The 20,071-nt window shown below is 31.7% G+C and overlaps 1 protein-coding gene across 4 annotated transcripts in view; it reads right to left on the bottom strand.

The window, feature by feature from the left end:
* Window positions 1-13,828, bottom strand: part of LOC134720636 (uncharacterized) — a 30,546-nt gene extending 16,718 nt beyond the window's left edge. For all 4 annotated transcript variants that reach the window (XM_063583004.1, XM_063583007.1, XM_063583006.1 and 1 more), the window contains exons 1-6: window positions 13,711-13,828; window positions 8,595-9,021; window positions 7,029-7,086; window positions 6,617-6,810; window positions 6,020-6,157; window positions 672-784 (exon numbers count right to left, since the gene is read on the bottom strand). In XM_063583004.1, coding sequence (XP_063439074.1) covers window positions 672-784; window positions 6,020-6,157; window positions 6,617-6,810; window positions 7,029-7,086; window positions 8,595-8,997 — 906 coding nt within the window. In that variant the 5' untranslated portion in view covers window positions 8,998-9,021; window positions 13,711-13,828. The remainder of the gene's footprint in view (window positions 1-671; window positions 785-6,019; window positions 6,158-6,616; window positions 6,811-7,028; window positions 7,087-8,594; window positions 9,022-13,710) is intronic.
* Between the last annotated feature and the right edge of the window lie 6,243 nt (window positions 13,829-20,071).

Genomic DNA, 20,071 nt, shown 5'->3' with positions numbered 1-20,071 from the left:
TGGTATTAGGTCCTGTAGCTTTATGTTGTTCTAATAGCATGTATATTATTATGTTATTACAAACACTATCCTTGTGTCTTTGATAACTATTAAGTTTTTATTAAAATCATCAGTTTTGGAAGCTCAGAGGGTCAATTCTGTAAATATGTATTTCAATAATCTCATGTTATAGTTTGACACATTTTGTCAGCTTTACAGGCAAATAATGCATCTTTCATTGTATGATCCTATATTCTTCTGGATGGTTTCAATTTGTCTCATTCATCATGTATCTCCCAATTGTATTATAAGGGGCATATAGGTTTTTTTAATACACCTCTGAATCAGGTGATTAAGTCAGCATAAAACTTGTAGTCTTACTGTTGTAAATAATAATCAAGTGTCAATGTGGCTAACTTTATCTCATGTATTATAACATATAGACTTTGTGACATTACACTTGTATACTTGACTTGGGCAAGGTAGATAGGTTAAAATTCATAACATGTAAAACATTTTCTTCCATCATTTTATATTCCCGTCTTGAATATAAAGTAAAAGGGAATTTAATAAGTTAGAATATATACTACATCTGTCCATTCAGAGTACAGCGCTTATAATTGAAGGGTGGAATTGGATAAGATGACATAAAATTAAGATTATGTTCTTGAATATGAAGTAAGTATAAATACCGTCTTAAATATTGACATTTTATGCTCTTCGTGACAATGCTGTACTAGAGCCCATGCACTTGAAAATTCTGCATTACATGTACCACATTGAAGTGTCGTTGGATCTGTTGATTCTGAATAATAAATAATCATATATAATACACTTTTAAGCCAAATATACTTTTATATAATACCCAATCATCCCCATGTCTGTTATTTTAACACACAAATATATATATATATACTTTGATACTTCATTTTACAAATAATTCCATTCAAATCTATGCTAGCAGTCATCCTGAACTTGTAGTGAGATGTGAGCTTTAGTAGCATGTTCATATCAAGGCCTCACTAAGATTTTGAAATAAAGGATAGCAATGAAAGCACTACTGTTACTTTACCTTTGCTTTTGCCATGTTTATTTTAAGTGCATGAAAGGATTTAAGTGTCATTTAAACTTCTTTCTATTTTATATACATGTAACAGACATGCTTAACTTGCAATTAATCTACATTCCTTTATGAAAACTTATCACTAATTATGACTGAACAGATCAAGTGATAAAAACCTTTACAGATTTCATGCCAAAATTATACAATAAAATGAGGTCAAGAACAAAGGAATTATGACAGATGAATGTTTCAAATCATGTAAAGCCATCTGCATATATACCCTAGTTTTTTGGTAATTGTGCATGAGTGAATGCACATCTGAAGCAAATACTTCAAACATGTCAAACCAGTGATATGTGCAGATGAATAAAATTGTCATAATTTAAGTATACTGAAAATTGAATTAAAAAAATCTGCCATTATCTTTCAAACAGATTTATCATATTATGGTGGGGTATTTGCGAAAAAATACCAGCCAAGGGAGCCACAAGGCTAGAAAATTTTTATCCCAAGACTGCTATTTTTTTTGCAAATACCCCACCATATTATGATATATCTGTTAAATTACACCAAACAGATTTTGATTGAAACTAGTCCAGGTGCAGAGAAATCTTAGAACCACGAGAATTATACATGTACTTATACATGTCAGTGCTGTCTTTTTGTAACGTCATGGCATCTACTGTAGAAACATTAAATTTTGTAGGGGGGTTAAAATTTCCTAGTTTTGTCTCTATTAAAGATTGATGGGGATTTAATTTCTTTGTTTCCATTAAATGGAAGTGATTTTATATGAAGGTTAAATCTTTGTTTGCCTTACAATTAGGTGGATATATTCTTTCCACAAAATAAACGAAATTAAAGGGAAATTCCGCGATTTTTTACTTATCATCTAATTATGTTCATCTTAACATAAAAAACACATTTGCAAAGTTTTAAATTTATATTCCTTCTAATAACGGAGAAAATCAAGTATTTGTAACTTTTTGGTTGAATTCTCGAGTGGGTTGTGACGTATTAGTCCGATTTATTGAATTCTGGGAAAAAATAAAATCTGTTTAACTCTTATAGCTTATCGACAATATACGTAATTAAAAGCGCACAGCTGACGAATGGTCGTGGTTATTAACCACAATATAAGAATGAACGAAAATGAATATGCATATATCGTTTTGTATTGATTGAATTAAACTCCTATAAAATTATCTCTAGTAAATGTTTTTGAATAAACTTAATTAATTATTGTTGAGATTTTATTCATAAAATATTTATTGAACATTTTTACTGATATTGAACTGAAAATATTTCAGTTCTATTTACCGTTATTGTTTTGATAATCATTTCAATGCAACTAATGTGTGAGCAGAGTGTGTATATTATTTTGTAAAGGTCACTGTATATTTCTCGGCTTGAGGTCAATTCGTTTACCTTGTAGCTATTTAGCCGCAGGTGTGAGTTCAAGCGTACACAGGTATTAATGTTGTTATTTGGAAAGGATAAACAGAAAGGATTAGAAAGAGTATGATGTCACGATGTTAATACACTAAGATTTAATACACGATGAGAATAAAGATTCAATAATTAAATTGTGTAAATTAATTGAAAATAAAATTCAGATTCGTAATTCCGAAAATGTATAAAAATAAAAGGAAACAATTTTTGATTACTTTCTTAGCAGCAATTGGCGTAAAGATTCAAATATTAAGTAAAAAATAGTAGTTTTAATCTTTAATAAAAACTAAATGCAATATTACCCAATTTGATACACCATTGTACATCTGTTTGATATCATTGACTTTACCGGAATTTCTTAACTTGTATTCAAATCTGGCTGTGTTTAAATGCTAATAAAACTATTGCAATTTTAAAGTTTTTAATTGACAAAAAAATACAACATACATGATTTTTTTTTTTAGTTTCTTTTTAACATTTTATTGTTAGATAATTGAATCATTTGACAATCATTTACACGAACTTTTTGTGAAAAAATACCAATTATCTAAGGTAAGGCATTATTTTTTTTAAGGATTTTTGAGGATTTTTTTTTTAATTCTATAATAATATTTGTGTAATGTTGAACATGATAGCCGTCATTAACCCAAATAAGTAATACAGTAGTTGTAATAAAAGTTATATTTTAGTCCTGCATAACTGATATTGACGAATTTAGAATAGTTCGTCCATACATCGTTGTTCTTGAAACAATCATTATTAGTATACATGTAAGTTTCCTGACGTATGAGAGCCATTGAGGATGAGCTCCAGAGAAAGCAGACTAGTAGCGTTTTGTTTGTTTTATTTGTTGGGAAAGGAGAGGAAATTCAACCGCTTGTACAGATAAACGACAGAATTACCATACAAGCATTTATAGTCAAACACAATCAGAAACAGTTCCCATCGTTAGATGGGGAATATGAAGGCTTTCAAGAATGAACAAGTGACATGTCTAACTCAAACAGTTAGAAAACGGACTATCGACATCGACCGCTTGTTCTTGATATTTGAAATTGTATGCATATATACGTATACGTTTAAGATAGTGATGAGTTCTTGTGTCTGACAAAAACTAAATTCCTTCATGGTTATATCTTGCCATACTTTTATATTGGTTTGTAAGGTGATTACTCAAAATCGTTATTTGAAAATCCTGTTTGTGAGATGTATATTCATTTCAATACAGAAATTTCGTCTATATATTTCACAAGTGTATAACACGGAGAAGCTCTGAAGGTCCATTACTCCCATTTTGTTTGGGTGTGAACCATCGATGTTGACAGCAATATCAAAGAATAAGACGATGATGGTAGAAAGAACTATGGGCGTCATGTGGCAAATATTACATGCATATCGGACAATGAGTTGTCAATCTGTATGAAAAGATTTCCAATACAACCATATTATTGAGAAGGAATGTTAACATTCTTTACTCTCGTACTAGTATTACAGGGTTCTTGTGGCGTTCACCTTAGACACACATCTTTTTAACGATGTTTAAAAAAAAAGACAGAACCAATTTAATGTCATATTTCCCTATTTTTTAAATATAACTAAAAGTCTTTCATCTGACAAGAATACCCCTATTTAGCAGACAAGTAATTTATTCTTTTTTCTGTTATTGAATACCAAGAAAAAAAAAAAATCCCGAAATTAATTTGAAACTTCGATACTCAAGTTTCCCAGCAAAATATTCACATCCCTTCGGGATAATTAGTGTTTGTCCAGTGGCATATATAACAATTGTGATGACGAATTCCTTCCTCTGTTCGAGAACAATCTTATTGAAATATAAATCTGTGATTTAACTATGTCCACAACTTCAATGAACCAAAGCAAAAGTTATACATCGACCTGTATTTAAATCAAATTCGTTCTCTTCTTCTTCTGGTATACAATAGTCTATCGACATTCGATGATTACATACTGTTGGCATACATGGACTAGTCTATTTACAACACTTTTACTCCTATTTATTCAAAATATTTTTCTTATGTTCAATGTATACATGCATATGTATATATTTTAAATTGTGCTATAGTTCCGTAACTTTCTATCCAGTCGTATAAACGAATCGTCGGCAAGTGCGTACATTTTTTTAAATCAATATTTCTGGTATGTTCCAATCTGTCCTTCACTTTTGACAATGAGTATATATTACATTTTCCCAAATTCACCCTTGGAAAAAATATCTAAATAGATTTTAATTTCATCAAATCTTATTTTTTGGGTATTATTTATATTTTTATGAATAATATTCTTTACACCAGAAATGCTATTTATAAACAAGCGTATGAGTTTGGTAATGACAAGTAAGACAGAGCATCTGATAGTTCAAAATGGAAAGTTAAAAGTTATCAGCCGTGTACACTGATCAATACCTGCAGAAGTGAAACGATGCGTGAACTTGCAAGCCCGACAGGAAATCGCTTGAATACCTGGACGTGTCACCTCACACCCCTCACAATACCTTTGGAAGTAATACCTTTAGCCATGCTGGTAATTAGAAGAGGGAAGATCAAAATTTATTTGAAAACAGTTTATTACTTTAAAGAATTATGAACAAATTAGATTTTCGAAACCAATTTTCACGGAACACTTATTTATGATTTCAACTTTGACTTTTCACCTAATTCCAATATCAAGTTTAAAAACAACAGACCATGGTAATTTAAAGAATATTTTCTGTATCAAGTTAGTTAGTCAGATAAAACAACCGTACGATTGACAAGATATCGACACGCAATTACGACTACATCGGTTACTGTAGTTTTGTTTCTTTGCGGTTTATAGACATATCATTTCATTAATCGGGAAAGAAGACAAAATGGCGGATAGCAGAGAATTGATACTCTAAATTTAAAATCGATAGTGATCACCTATCTAGCGGAATAAAACTTTAATATCTATGAATTTGAGCATTTTTATACAGAATGAACATAATATCAATTTTTGATTTTTTGGCGAAGTTTCCCTTTAAATCCTCCATGAAAATTTCTGCTTTAACAGTATGTGTAAAAGTTCTTGTTATTTAATCATTAAACCTTTCTTTGTATCAATGTCTTTTGATATATATATATATGTATATTATTAGATTGGTGCTGTGTTGTCTGACATTTATGTTAACAGTTTTCAGTCAAATTTAATCAATAATTGCTTAACCATGTTGTCTTAATCATCAGGATAGAGTGAGAAGGATTTTGAATCATTTTGGCAAAAAGGAATATCCAAAATTGCAAATACCATGACAGAGAGTGGAATTTGAGGCATATTCACATGCGATGGTGAAAAACAGGCAAATTTGTATGAAATCAGGAAAATAGATTAGAACATGTGAAAACTGGCTAACAACTAATTAAAATCTAGCATTCTTATACAAGGTGTAATTATTCATTAAATTCTCATTGGCAATACAGAATTGAACTCTAAAATATTTTTTTGCAATTAATCAAATTTTAGGATCATAAAAGTTTATAAACTTACCAGGTTCTGGAACAGGAGCGTTCTGGCATTTACAGGCAAACCGTAATTTACAGGGAACTTTCTTGTGCTGTGCCAAACTGTGTAAACTCATGAAACTTGTCTTGCAATTTCCACAAATCAGTACATCTTTAGTGACAACTAAAAACATATTGTACATCTTTATGTCATGTACATGTAGCTTTAAAAATTGGGTTTTCATACAACCATTCTTTATTTCTTCTAGATGAAGTAATACAATTTTTTAATTTGCAATTGCATCAACACTCTAGTCTACATAAAACAGAAATAATAAGTAATCACTTAAACAAACTATTTATCAACTTTCTAACCTATATCACATCTTGTGTATTCACACACTGTTAATCAAAAATCCAAAGTGTACATAAAACAGAGACAATGTATTTGATCCTGCTATGAAAGTGTGTCTTGCCTACTGTAACTGTTCTTATTTCTAAGATAACCATGTCTTGTGCATTTTTTGTCACTTTAACCTATCTTTTGTTTAATTAAATAACTATGGTTGATGTTTTTTCACCTTTTTTTGTACTGTCAATTTAATAGCAGAGGTTGATATTGATTCTTAGTTAATCTCCTTACCTTTCCTTAATGCTGAGTTAGCTGTGATTGGTGTGATAGTCTTTTTTGTCTCTATACTAGCTGCATTTCCTGTGAGGTCTACTAAGGTACGTTTTATTGTGGGTATGGAATCTTGTCTTATTTTCTTCATAGCTGGAGGTCCTACAGATAGTCCAGGGCCTCCCATTTTCACTGTCTGTAAGGCTACTGCAGGTCTGTAAAATTAAATATTTTATTTACAATTTGTTTCAAAATAATGTGATAAATTATGCTGGGTTTTTTTCAAGAATGAAATTTATTGCATTGACATTTTTAAACTGAACAATGTGTCTGACATCTGTACAAGGATTTTTTTCATAAAATGTCATTATTGCTTTGCTTTAAGTGAATATTCAACCTTTCCTGGTCTATTAAAGACATAAAAGATAAGTACCTTTTAACACCTAGATTTACTGCACCTTTATTTTTTGGTTCTGAAGCAATATTGCAATCTACAAAATAAGAAACATTTTCAATTAATTGTATATATGTTATTCATAAACAAATTTATATACATATATATTTTTAATATGCAATACAACCAATTTCCGTTGCATCTTTCCTTTCTTACTCATTAAAGGTTTATTAATAAATTTGGGTAACCCTGATGCTATTAGTTTTTGCTACTAGATACATTGTACTATTTAAAATTTCTTCCAACCTAGGTTTCAATTAAAAATTTCCTGGGACAACACTATCCTCTGGGTCTTGTTTTTAGGATTAATCACTAATCTCATAACTTAGCATTCTCTTACACAAGATAGGTGGATTAGTCAAGAATTTCAGAAATGCTGCATTTCCTGTACTTATGGCAGTCTGATCATTCTTGAAGGTTTTACATGTAAAACAAGTGAAACTGCGAGCTACTGCTCACTGATGATACCCCGCCGCAAGTGGATAATATTAATAGTGTAAAAATATGCAAGTGTTCGGTAAACAGGAAGTTGTCGAGTGATGAATCTGAAAATGCATCACACGGTATAGCTGACTTATATAAATCCTGACACCAAATTTCAGAAGTATTGTAGTTCCTGAGAAAAATGTGACGAAAATTTTCAACTTGGCTATCATGTGTAAAATCATACAAGTGTTCGGTAAACAGGAAGTTGTCAAGTGATGAATCTGAAAACGCATCACACGGTAAAGCTGACTTATATAAATCGTGAAACCAAATTTCAGAAATCCTTGTATTGTAGTTCCTGAGAAAAATGTGACGAAAATTTTCAACTTGGCTATCATGTGTAAAATCATACAAGTGTTCAGTAAACAGGAAGTTGTCGAGTGATGAATCTGAAAACGCATCACACAGTAAAGCTGACTTATATAAATCCTGAAACCAAATTTCAGAAATCCTTGTATTGTAGTTCCTGAGAAAAATGTGACGAAAATTTTCAATTTGGTTATCATGTGTAAAATCATACAAGTGTTGTCGGTAAACAGGAAGTTGTCAAGTGATGAATCTGAAAACGCATCACACGGTATGGCTGACATATATAAATGTTGATATTAAATTATAGAAAGGGTGGATGTGTGGTTCCTGAGAAAAATGTGACGAAAGTTTTGTGGGACGGACGGACTGACTGACGGACTGATGGACGGACGGACTGACAGACAGAGGTAAAACAGTATACCCCCCCTTTTTTAAAGCGGGGTATAATTTAAAGCGGGGGTATAATTATATATTTATTATCTGATAATATGATCTGTATGTCATATGTACTAATGTTCTATCAGAAATAGTATTTCAGAAATAAATGTATGCATTTTTTGCCATATTTTTATAAAGGTTTTTGATCAAACAAAGTCTTTACAGTGATTCAAACAATAAACCATCTGAAGCAATTACTGCATTCTGCATTGACAGTAGTTGGTACAGTAATCTTTTACTTAAAGTCTAAGTTCCATTGTATTCAATATTAAAACATGAGATTTGCAGTTATTCTGTCTTCATTCAACATACCTAACTTTTGTCCTGCATATGTCTTATTATCTTCACTTCCACACGCTACTCGAGCTTCATGTTCATAAGCAAACTGCACAAAAGCATAACCTTTATGCATTGATATGCCAGTTATAATGCCATACATGCTAAATATTCTCTCCACTTCTTCTTTGCTGATTGCTATTGTGTTAAGGTTTCCAACAAATACCCTTTTGTTAGCTGTCGATGGATCATTTGTAGCATTTCCTGTCATAGATGGAGCTGGTACTGGCTGAGGTGGTGGGGCTAAACGTGGACGCATTGGTGGTGCTCCTGGAGCTCTCATTTGTCTGATTCCTGGTGGGGGGACAGGACGTGGACCTCTCGGACGCATGCCACGGGGTCCCATATGACGAACCGGCATTCTCATTCTGGGCATCATGATGACAATTTTTGAGGTATAAGTCTGTAAAGCAATAAAATTATTATGATTAAACTCATGCAAAAACATTACATGCACATTGTACATATGTTGTAATCACTTACAATTGAAATTTACAGTAAATGATACAGTAATTTCTTACTCAAGTCATGTTCCATAGTATTCATTATTAAAACATGAGATTTACAGTTATTTTTTTTTTCATTTGACAATATAACTTACTTTAGACATGTTAGAGGTTTAAGTCTATGAAATTTGTGCAAAAATAATATTATCAATTATAATATAAATACTCATGCATAAACATTACATGTACATGTACAGTACAGTTTTTGCGAAAGCCATCCCATACTCCATACACCGAGTTTTTTCCTGGTGTTACACCAGGAAACTCCGACATCACTCCCTAAATTCTCGGAGAAATTTGGGAGTATTCCCTCCGACTTTCGCGTAAATCCGTTACCTTTTGTTTATTGTATTAGCGACATCTCTCCCAGTCTGGAGTGACACGGTGTCACACCAGGTAATTAATTGCCCTAATCCTTCTGATCTATGCCGGCAAGCGACAGTCAAGGTATGCGAGATTTCTTATGTAATTAAACAATTGCATTTCCTGTCTATTGATTATCAGTATATATCTGATTGCTTGAAACAATTGAAAGATTAAATAAAAATAAAAACATAGTTGTTAATTCTTTTAATTGCACTGACTCTGTACATTTAAATCAAGTTTTAAAAACAAACTATATTTGATTTTGACTTCCGTTTTTTATCAGTTAATAAATATTTAATTTACTAAAAGAGATATAATTGTGTAACAATAAACAGAGACTAACGCTGAATAAATTAAGGCAGTGTTCAGAAAAATTACAGGTCTCAAAATTGTTTATACAAGTAAAAAAGAAAATATTATTCACTATCTGTTATGCTAATAAGTCTACGCAATTTCCATTTTACAATTACAAAATAAAAGTTTTAAAAAGCAAAAGGTTGTTGTTAATGCTTACAATTGCATTAAAGTTTTATAAAAAAAAATCTATACTTGATTATGATCTCTGTAATTTATATAACTTAAGTTACGAAAAGAGACATACTTGCGTGAAAATAAACGGAAATTAACGCTGAAGGTATAAAATGTGAGAAAGAAAGAAAATAACGTTTTAAAACTTGTATATGCAATATGCAAGAAAAAAAGAAAATACTATTAACCATTCCTTATGCTTAATAAGTCTACGGCATTTTCTATTCACGGTTTGTTAGCACTACTTTTAGGATAAATAATACATTTCGGCTACAACAGGATTACTTCTATAGCTGCATCAACTTGTCATTCCATAATATTCATTTACGCACAATGAATGTAAACTTTTGTGTTGTATTTAGAAGAGTGATCTTTAAATATTTTTAAAGCAATTAATTGCCGTGGGAAGAATATACACATCTCAGTGGTCAACAGTGCGTAGTTGAACTTGAACTTGACTTTGCTCACAATATTGAATGCTAAAAATAGTGACATCAATTTTGTCCACGAGATTTTTATTTGGCGGGAAATAGTATCATGTAACAGTAAACTCAGGTGACCTTTCTGGATAACCGTGGGAAAGTTCATTCAAGGTTTAAACTTGCTTTGTATAAAATTGACATACATGTGTGTGCGTTAAGATTGAGGCTCTAGAAGGTCCTTTTACAATTGATTAACCGGATTCTAAATTATATTCCTTTTCTGAATAAACCAACATCAGTCTTTTATTTTTACGTTTCTCAGTCAACAGAGGACATAAAACCGGACATTATTTATACGTCCATAGTCAACACTATATATTAATGGTAGATGAAAACAGGATGCATGTCGTTCAGTTCCTAATGGGCGTTGGTAGAGATCCTTTGTGAAAATTTGTCGATATCGTAAAAATCCGATCCACATTTTTTTTTTACATATTTCTTTCTTGAAATACGATATAATTTCATTTTTATATTCTATTTTATAAATTGTTGAAATACTTCTTTTTATATTTCGCCGAGGCTTTTAACAAGCAGTAAAATACGGACGGATTGCGCTAATCCAATTTTATTTTAAATAATTAAAGATCAATAACAGATCATTTCGGATAAAAAAAACACATGATTTTTTTTTCCATATAAATAAATAAGGTTGTGATTATTGTGTTGTGTCTAGGCTGCGAATGTATCTCAGTATTTATGAATATAGGGCTGCCACATTGCATACATACAAAACTACAAATGTATTTGTCACTTTATAGTTTCTTTTTTAAATTCAAATAATTCAAGTCGGTAATCTACCGAGGTAGTGAAACATTATATTTTACATTTCAAAATAAATTGAAAGTATTAAACAGAGTTCACTTGTTGATCAGATAAATTAACTCTTGGGTTTAATTTAGATTGAACATATAACCGTAAAAACATCATTCTGTTTTAAGCCAGTTGATATTAATTATATAATATTGAACTATTAATGAACCGAATATTGCTCATACATATAACCGTAAAAACATCATTTTGATTTAAGCCAGTTGATATTAATTATATAATATTGAACTATTAATGAACCGAATATTGCTCACTGAGTAGGTCATAAAAGGTTCTGATTGTGGTAAAATCATCTTTGTTGAAAAAACAAAAATTATGACTGGATCGGACTATAATGAAAATACAAAATAAGTGTTTTATTCATATTTTTATACGTTGCCTGTCATAAGACAATGACATGGGCATAAACATACAAAAATAATTATCTTGTTTTAAATAAAAATGTCACACTTTTATCTCACAATGAAAGGACATTTAAATACCGTATTTTAAAAAACACAGGTGCAATCAAAATCGATTAAATGTACAAAGGTAATAAATCTGGCTAATCCGATGATGTTGTCACGCGTCATTAATTTTCAGTTCATACGATGGGCAATAAACCAATTAACAGCCACGCTGTGTTGGGAGGGAATCTTTGGAGGAAATTGGGAGTATAATCCGTGATTCGCGGTGTCAATCCGCTACACACGGAAATCGGTGATTAGAGTTCGTGATTACATACTCTCTGGGCGTACTGTATATATGTTGTAATCACACATTAGGAAAATGTACAACTGTTATTATATTGTATATTGAGTTTAGTGCTTATCATGAGTTTGTAAGTTGTAATTATATTTTTCTTTCGTACCTGTATCGCTAAAAAAGTGTACCAAACAGAAATTCTAGTGATAAATAAATGATTTGAATTTAATAAATGTTTATTACTACTGCCCCCTACAGGAGGGTAGTACTGTCCTTTATCGCCATGTGTCAAACAGTCAATTTTTGGCTACCATACATCCATAAGCGTCAAATTGAAATTGGTGAAAATTTTATCGTGTTTCGTCAGAGGGCTCAATTAATTAACCCTACTGTAATTTTTGGAAAAAAATAATGTGATTAGTCAAACTCGGCCAATGTTTTTTATCGTTTGAAAGAAAGTATACATTTTATGGTCAAACACCATGATTACTGTTAATGTCATTGGGCAAGAATTTTTAAGGTTATTCACCATGAAAGTACCCCAATTATGACCCACCTACAGATTCATAGAGGGTTAGTAAAATCCATGGTGGACTCAGTCTATGGCATCACCTACATTTACATTGTACATGAATGTACATGTATGGATATAACTAACCCTCTATGAATCTGAAGGGGGCAGTAGCAAACCATATACCTTATATTATGAATTGTACATCACTATAGCAAAGACATGAATGACCTGCATAAAAAATATATATACAAGAGAAAAGTATTGCATCCAGGTTTAGTTTCTAAACGTTAGTTTAAATAATTATAGGAAAATAAAGGAATGAAAAACAAAGTAAGTTGTGTCTAAGTCATGAAATGTCCTGTCCAATAAGACATGGTGTGACTGTCGAGGCCCTAAATTTGAAAATGAAAGTACTAAAGCGACATCTACCGGAAAATATATTTTCGGCTGTCTCGGGAGTTTACATATTTATAAGGATGAAAGACAGTATATTCCGAAAAATTACCGCCAATTTTTACATTATTGAAATCAAAAATACCATAGACTTCCGAAAAGCATAACATTTATGGTAAACACCGGAGAGTGCCGAAAATATATTTTCCGATAGGTGTCGTTTTAGTTCTTTCATTTTCAAATTTAGGGCCTCGATTCGTTCTATTTCAAAAATGTCGAGTTTGTTTTAAGGATTACAATAGTTATATAGGTTTCTTAAGGTAACAAATATATGTCATTGGAGAGATAATTCAATTGGGAACATATTTATCCAGGTCACAAAGTAAGTGAAAGTCTTAGAAAAAATTTACAACAATAATTTGAAGCATTGTCGCAAATTAGCTTCTTCCCTTGTGTTTTTTTAGGGGTTCGTATGGATAGTAAACACGGCAATTGTAACAAGCCCCTGTGGGTCAAGCGGGCCAATTGCAATATCATATGGTTTTGCACATATTTCTTTGTATCTTGAACCGGATGCCTTGAACTTTCATATGCCTTTTACGGCAGACCGTTTATGGTTTAATAAAAGTGTTGTATGTACAAGTTATTTATACCAATGCCTCAGTCCGCTTGGTAAAACTGATAGGGATATCGTTTCATGTTTTGAGGTTTCTTATAAAAAATATCATGTTTGCGCTCTATTTTTTAGTCCTGACTTGCTGGCTGATTTAAACGATTCAAATATTTCTTACATTTGTGAAATGAGAGTGTATTTAAACAGAGAATTTCAAAGATTTCTCTTATTTCAACACATGTTCCTTTCTTCTTAGCGGGGGAAATGGCGTTTGAAGAACTTCCTGTTTTGAGCAGATATTTTTCGAATTTCAAAACAAAACGAACTACAAAAGAAGACCCGTAAGTCGGTGACCTGATAATTACTTTTTTCAAATAGGTTAAAATATTTTATGAATATATTCATAAGGGAGCTACCATTTGATTTTTATGGGGGGGGGGGGGGGGGGCTAGGATGAAACATTTTGTCCTGCTTTTTTTTATAGCTGTAATCTCTGTCCTGCCTTTTTATTTTTCAGTCTATTCGGTCCTGCCTTTTTTTTCTTAGCTTATCCTGACTCAAAATCCTGTCCTGCCTTTTTTATTCAAATTTCATCCTAGCCCCTATAAAAATCAAATGGTAGCTCCCTAAAACGTTCACAGTATAGATCTATATCAACAGATGGAAAATAAAATGTACGAAACGTTCCATGAAGTCATCTTTAAAAATTACCAAATAAAGAATACTAACTGCAAGCATTCATTGTTATGACTTCTCAGTCATTTTTTTTACCTGGGAGGGGCTGGTCATTTTGAAATCATCCATACAAAATTTCCCCACCCTCCATAATATTTTACTATTTTTATTTGATCCTTGATCCAGTAAAATCATTTGAAAAATTTGATCCCCCCACTTTTCGTGGTCCTCTAGCTATTAAACATGCCAAATTTTTAACATGCCGCGCAAAACACTTATCATATCATTATTTCACGAAAATATTGAAAATGAAATATTCTCAGTGGATTGAGTTCAAACTTCAGGAATAGATTACCTTAGCTGTATTTGGCAAAACTTTTCAGTAGGAATTTTTGGTCCTGCAGTGCTCTTCAACTTCGTACTCTATTTAGCCTTTTAAACATTTTTTTATTCGAGCGTCACTGTTGAGTCGTTTGTAGACGAAACGCGCGTCTGGCGTTATTTTTTTTTATCCTAGTATAGCCGGGTGAAATGGCTATTCGACTAAATGTAAATCAAGAAGGAAGATTCGCTCCTTAAACTTTTATTTTAGCAGTCCGGCAAGACCGAACAACAAACACCAAACTAAATGTAATGTATCATACAAACAATAACAATATATATATATAAGCACAAGCAATTAAAGGATTAAGCAGATTAACAGATGACAAATTATAAATAACAATAGATGAAAAGAGTAATAAGTGTCCGACACTTATTTGTAAATTATAGTCCAAACTGTCACAGAAAATAAATAATGAAATAAATAGAGTAAATGCATTTAAGACCTTTGTCCAAGATTATGACACATAATCCGTGTTAAACACTTATGCCTAAATTTACGACAAAGTCTAGAATAATAAAATAAATGCAAAACCTAAATATACATTGAATTACTAAAATATTGTTTAAAAACTAATTTCATTGCACTGTCCAAATAGTCCGGTCATATATTCCCGCGGCCTCTGAAGACACGTCCCGGGTCTTAATATTATATTCAACTGAAATTGTTCCTAAAGTTTCTTCTGTGATTGTAGCGTCCTCTGTAACGATAGTTTTGGTTTGGATGATCATCTGCTCTTGTATTTTTCCGAATATTGTCAAGTTCGTCTTCTAGTGTGGCGATTCGATTCAACATACGTTCTTTGTCGCGCTGTAATTGATATTGCTGGTCGATGGCTTTACATCTTTGATCGTATAGCCGAGAATGAACTGCTTTGAGATCCGTATTGCGTTCCTGTAATTTTTCTATTTCTTTTTGGTCATCTACGTTTTGTTTTTGAAGTTTTTCTAAATTGCTAACGACACTGGAATGCTTTTGATTTATATCTTTGAACTTCTTCTCATAATGCACACTTTTAATTTCAAATTTAACTCTCTCTGAATGCACTCGGTCGTGCCTGAGTGTAACGCTATCAATGAATTCTCTATCATAATTAAAGGCGGGAAAGAAATCCATCAGTTCAATAGTGGTAAGTTCCGCACAAGGAAATATTGACATAGCTTTGTTTTCTTTGAATATCCTCATCCTTTCTGCGTCGCGGCGTAATTTTGATTTCGATTTAACTTTGACAACTTTCACGTCCGGTTGTCTGTGATAACTACACATTCTGGCGTAATGTCCAAAACTTCTGCACTTATAGCAAAATGACGTTTTTGCTATACATTGTCTAAAATGAAATTGATTGTTCACAGTCTTTCCACAAAACTTACATAGGCAGTTGTCCATATGTTGTGTTGAATTTCTGGTCTGAAAGGTAGCTCCATTATCAGACATCTGGTATCTCCAGTTTCGGCCAAAATTTCTGGTTCTCTGCGAATCCATTTTTCTGTTTGCTGGGGGATCAGCTTCACAGTAGAACAAGGTATCCGAAAGATCCGTTGCTCGTACGTCCTAACACCAGATATAGCCGAGTGAAATGGCTATTCGACTAAATGTAAATCAAGAAGGAAGATTCGCTCCTTAAACTTTTATTTTAGCAGTCCGGCAAGACCGAACAACAAACACCAAACTAAATGTAATGTATCATACAAACAATAACAATATATATATATAAGCACAAGCAATTAAAGGATTAAGCAGATTAACAGATGACAAATTATAAATAACAATAGATGAAAAGAGTAATAAGTGTCCGACACTTATTTGTAAATTATAGTCCAAACTGTCACAGAAAATAAATAATGAAATAAATAGAGTAAATGCATTTAAGACCTTTGTCCAAGATTATGACACATAATCCGTGTTAAACACTTATGCCTAAATTTACGACAAAGTCTAGAATAATAAAATAAATGCAAAACCTAAATATACATTGAATTACTAAAATATTGTTTAAAAACTAATTTCATTGCACTGTCCAAATAGTCCGGTCATACTAGTATCTATGATGAGTTAATATTCAAAAACATATTTGGGAGGAAAATGTTTTGAATTAGGGCCTCTCTTCCATGAATATAGGTCAAGGATTTGTATAAATATATAAAACAGGCTATTATTTGAACTTGGAATTATTTTTAATTATGGAATTTGCATAATTTCTTGTTCTTGAATTTTTTTAAAATTCCATGTTTATTTGTTATTATATTGTTTTGAGCTGTTCATAACACTTTAGATACAAAATATTGTGTATAGATAGTGTTGTCGCGGCACAGTACATTCTATTAATAATGAACTATCTTCTTTGTGATAGAAAGTGTTGTGCGCAGCACAGAACATTCTATTGAAAATGAACGATCTTCTTTGTGATAGAAAGTGTTGTGCGCAGCACAGAACATTACAGTACAGAATAAATATGCAATTTATAAAAAATATTCAAGCACAAAAAATTATGCAAATTCCATAATTAAAAATAATTCCAAGTTCAAATAATAGCCTATTATAGGTAGTTTAGAGCAAGCCAGTGCTTTGAGTAGTTTTTTTTAAACTTTTATTTCTAATTTTCCATATTGTGCTAACAGTTCAATTACTATACAATTTATACTAATAATTTCTCTAAAACTATTAAGCTGATTAAAACAAAAATTGACAGCAATGCTTAATTGTTAACTTAGTGATCAAAGTGATTGAAATATACATGTCATGAAAGCGACTGGATTATTTGGATTGTGAAGCACCTATGCAGCTTCCTATACATCACCAAAGTCTTGTGATGTCTTACCAAACTGCATATGAATGGTGTTAAAAATATATTTCGATTTAACTGTTGTAATGTTCTTCTTGTCATTTTGTCTCTTGAAATATGTGAAATACTTATTTCCATGTGTATAAAATTTTGACCCCCCCCCCCCCTTCCCCGATTTTATATAAATTTTTTAACCCCCTTTCCACATACAAATTGTCATTTTGTCTCTTGAAATATGTGAAATACTTATTTCCATGTGTAAAAAATATTGAACCCCCCACTTTGAATTTATATAAAAATTTTAACCCCCTTTCTACATACAAATCAATATAAATAGGTTTTGCGAATTAACTATTCTTAGTTTTGGATATTCCATAAACAAATCATCAGGTAAAATGGTTCTTGAATTTGAAATTACATATAGAGGACATTCCAACAAAACATGGAGTTCATCCTCAGTCACATTCAAATTACAATATTGACAAAGTCTTTCACATAGTTGAATATTCTCTAATTTACCTGACATGTTTACCCTGCGTTCATGACATACAGAAAAAAAAACTTGATATCCCTGTATTTTGACCAGCCCTCTCCCTTTCTCAGATAAAAAATGATATAAGTCCCGCCTTAATCATGATATTTGACAATCGTCCATGTGGCAGAATAGTCCATCACGACCGGTCTATCTCTATTTTCCCGTCTTTCCATACAAATAAATTTGATACTTATGAGTTTAATTGTTGTTCTTGGTATCATCTGTTTCTTGTCAATGGCATATAGGGGAAATTGGGGTAACTCGCCACCGCATACATAAATGTCATTTATTAATACTTACGTCTTTGTAATAACATAAGCATCACGACGGTTGCCACATGTGTACAATTTATAATTATGCAGATGATAATATCCTGTCTTACTGCGACAATAATGTTACTAAAAACACTTGAAAATGACAGTGAAAAAATGGTTTTCACAAAATTTAATGAGAGCAAATCCGGATAAGTTCCAGGTCATTGATATAACGTTGCGCACCGATGTTCCTACAACACGACGTTACACCACCACGACGTCATTTAGAGAGTTTTCTGAAACTTTTTTACCATGATTTTATTTACCTCAAGTTTTGGAAATCGATTAAATAATTTTTACCCTTAATTTACCTTAAAATGTTGTATTGTCGTAAGTAAATTAATGAACTTGAAGGAAGGAAAAATGGGACAGAAGTATACGTTTTTCAATAAATGAATCACAACAAAACTTTAATCGCAGGCTGCTAATACAATAGTACATGTTGCATATTATCTGTCATTGTAAATTTTTCATATCTTGATTCAACCCGAATACAAATATATCCAACACTCTGCAAGTAAATAAAAACATATTTACCCTTGATTAATTTGAATTGAGTTATATTAAAAATTTGCTTGACACATAACTTGTCGAAATACAACCATTATTTTTTTTTATTATAACCCGATCTTAAAAATTATTTTCCCAGTCATTTCAAAGTGAAGTTGCTTTTTTCTAATATGTACCTATCTTCTCCTGAATCGTGCGTATAATACGGGGTTGCATTATATCAATGAAACTGTTTTTGTCGCTGTTTCCGATAAGTCTTTTAGTTACCTCCGTTCATGCACAACATGCACCGTACTTTTTTTTCGACAACCAGCATTTTTTTTTTAAATTTCACCACGCGATTCGTTTCAATTATTAGGAATATACATTTGGAACAAATTTTTGTACATGTAAGTAACGTCAAAATAAAAGCGTTTGTTTGGATTTTTCGACGTTTTTCGACGTTAGGACAAAATGGCTACCGTTTTGTAATGGTTTCGTAGCATTTTATTCCTGTAAGACCCAAACATGCAGTTAATAAAAAAAGAATCTAGACTTTATGTTCTTTTCGGGTATCTAACTTTTGTTTTGGTAAATTATAAATTACTTGTTGAAATATCAGTTAACTGATGAAAAACCTGCATTTATTGCTTGGACAAATGAAATATCAACTTGGACAAAATGGCTACCACTTGAAAAACGAATGTGTAGAGATGGTTTATATAGAATCTACAATTTTTGAACTCACGAACAATGAGGCAAATGTTTGTTCTTTCGGTAGATGTTGTAATTATCTCACATTTTTTTTAGACATTTTTAGCTATGTCTACTTATAAAACTACCTTTCAGCCGTTAAGTCAACGAAAAACGTCATTGGACATTTTTTCTTATTCCAGCTTAATAAGCAGCCGCCGAGTCAAACGAAATTCGACAGCAGGACGGCTTTGATTTAACCAAGAACTGACACACTTCGTTGCGTCTGCCAAGTTTCGGGAAGATCAGAGAATAAGAAATAGGATCACTATACATAAGAAATAAAACAGTTGTTCAAAATTGTAACGTTGGACATCCGTTTTTTTCACATAGTTTTGTTGTTTTAATCCTCAAATATACTAGATATTACTAAGCAGATGACCAAAAGCTATAAAAACATAAAGGAAAACATATACTGAATTAGCTTTTATAGTGGTTAGTGTTTGTTAACATTTTATTTTGTTTTGCGGAGGAAATTTTGAAGATTCTGTTTTAAATCAAAGGGGTTGTAGGAACAGCGTGCGTGACGTTTATTGGGAATAATCTAACTTTTAATCAAGAAGGCGATAGAAGGTCATGTGATGAACATTCTTAAACGTATTGGCAAAT

This window comes from Mytilus trossulus, chromosome 6 (genome assembly GCF_036588685.1).
Source record: "Mytilus trossulus isolate FHL-02 chromosome 6, PNRI_Mtr1.1.1.hap1, whole genome shotgun sequence".
Taxonomy (NCBI): domain Eukaryota; kingdom Metazoa; phylum Mollusca; class Bivalvia; order Mytilida; family Mytilidae; genus Mytilus; species Mytilus trossulus.
Note: the sequence above shows the minus strand (reverse complement) of the source record. Positions and strands in the feature narration are given on the sequence as shown.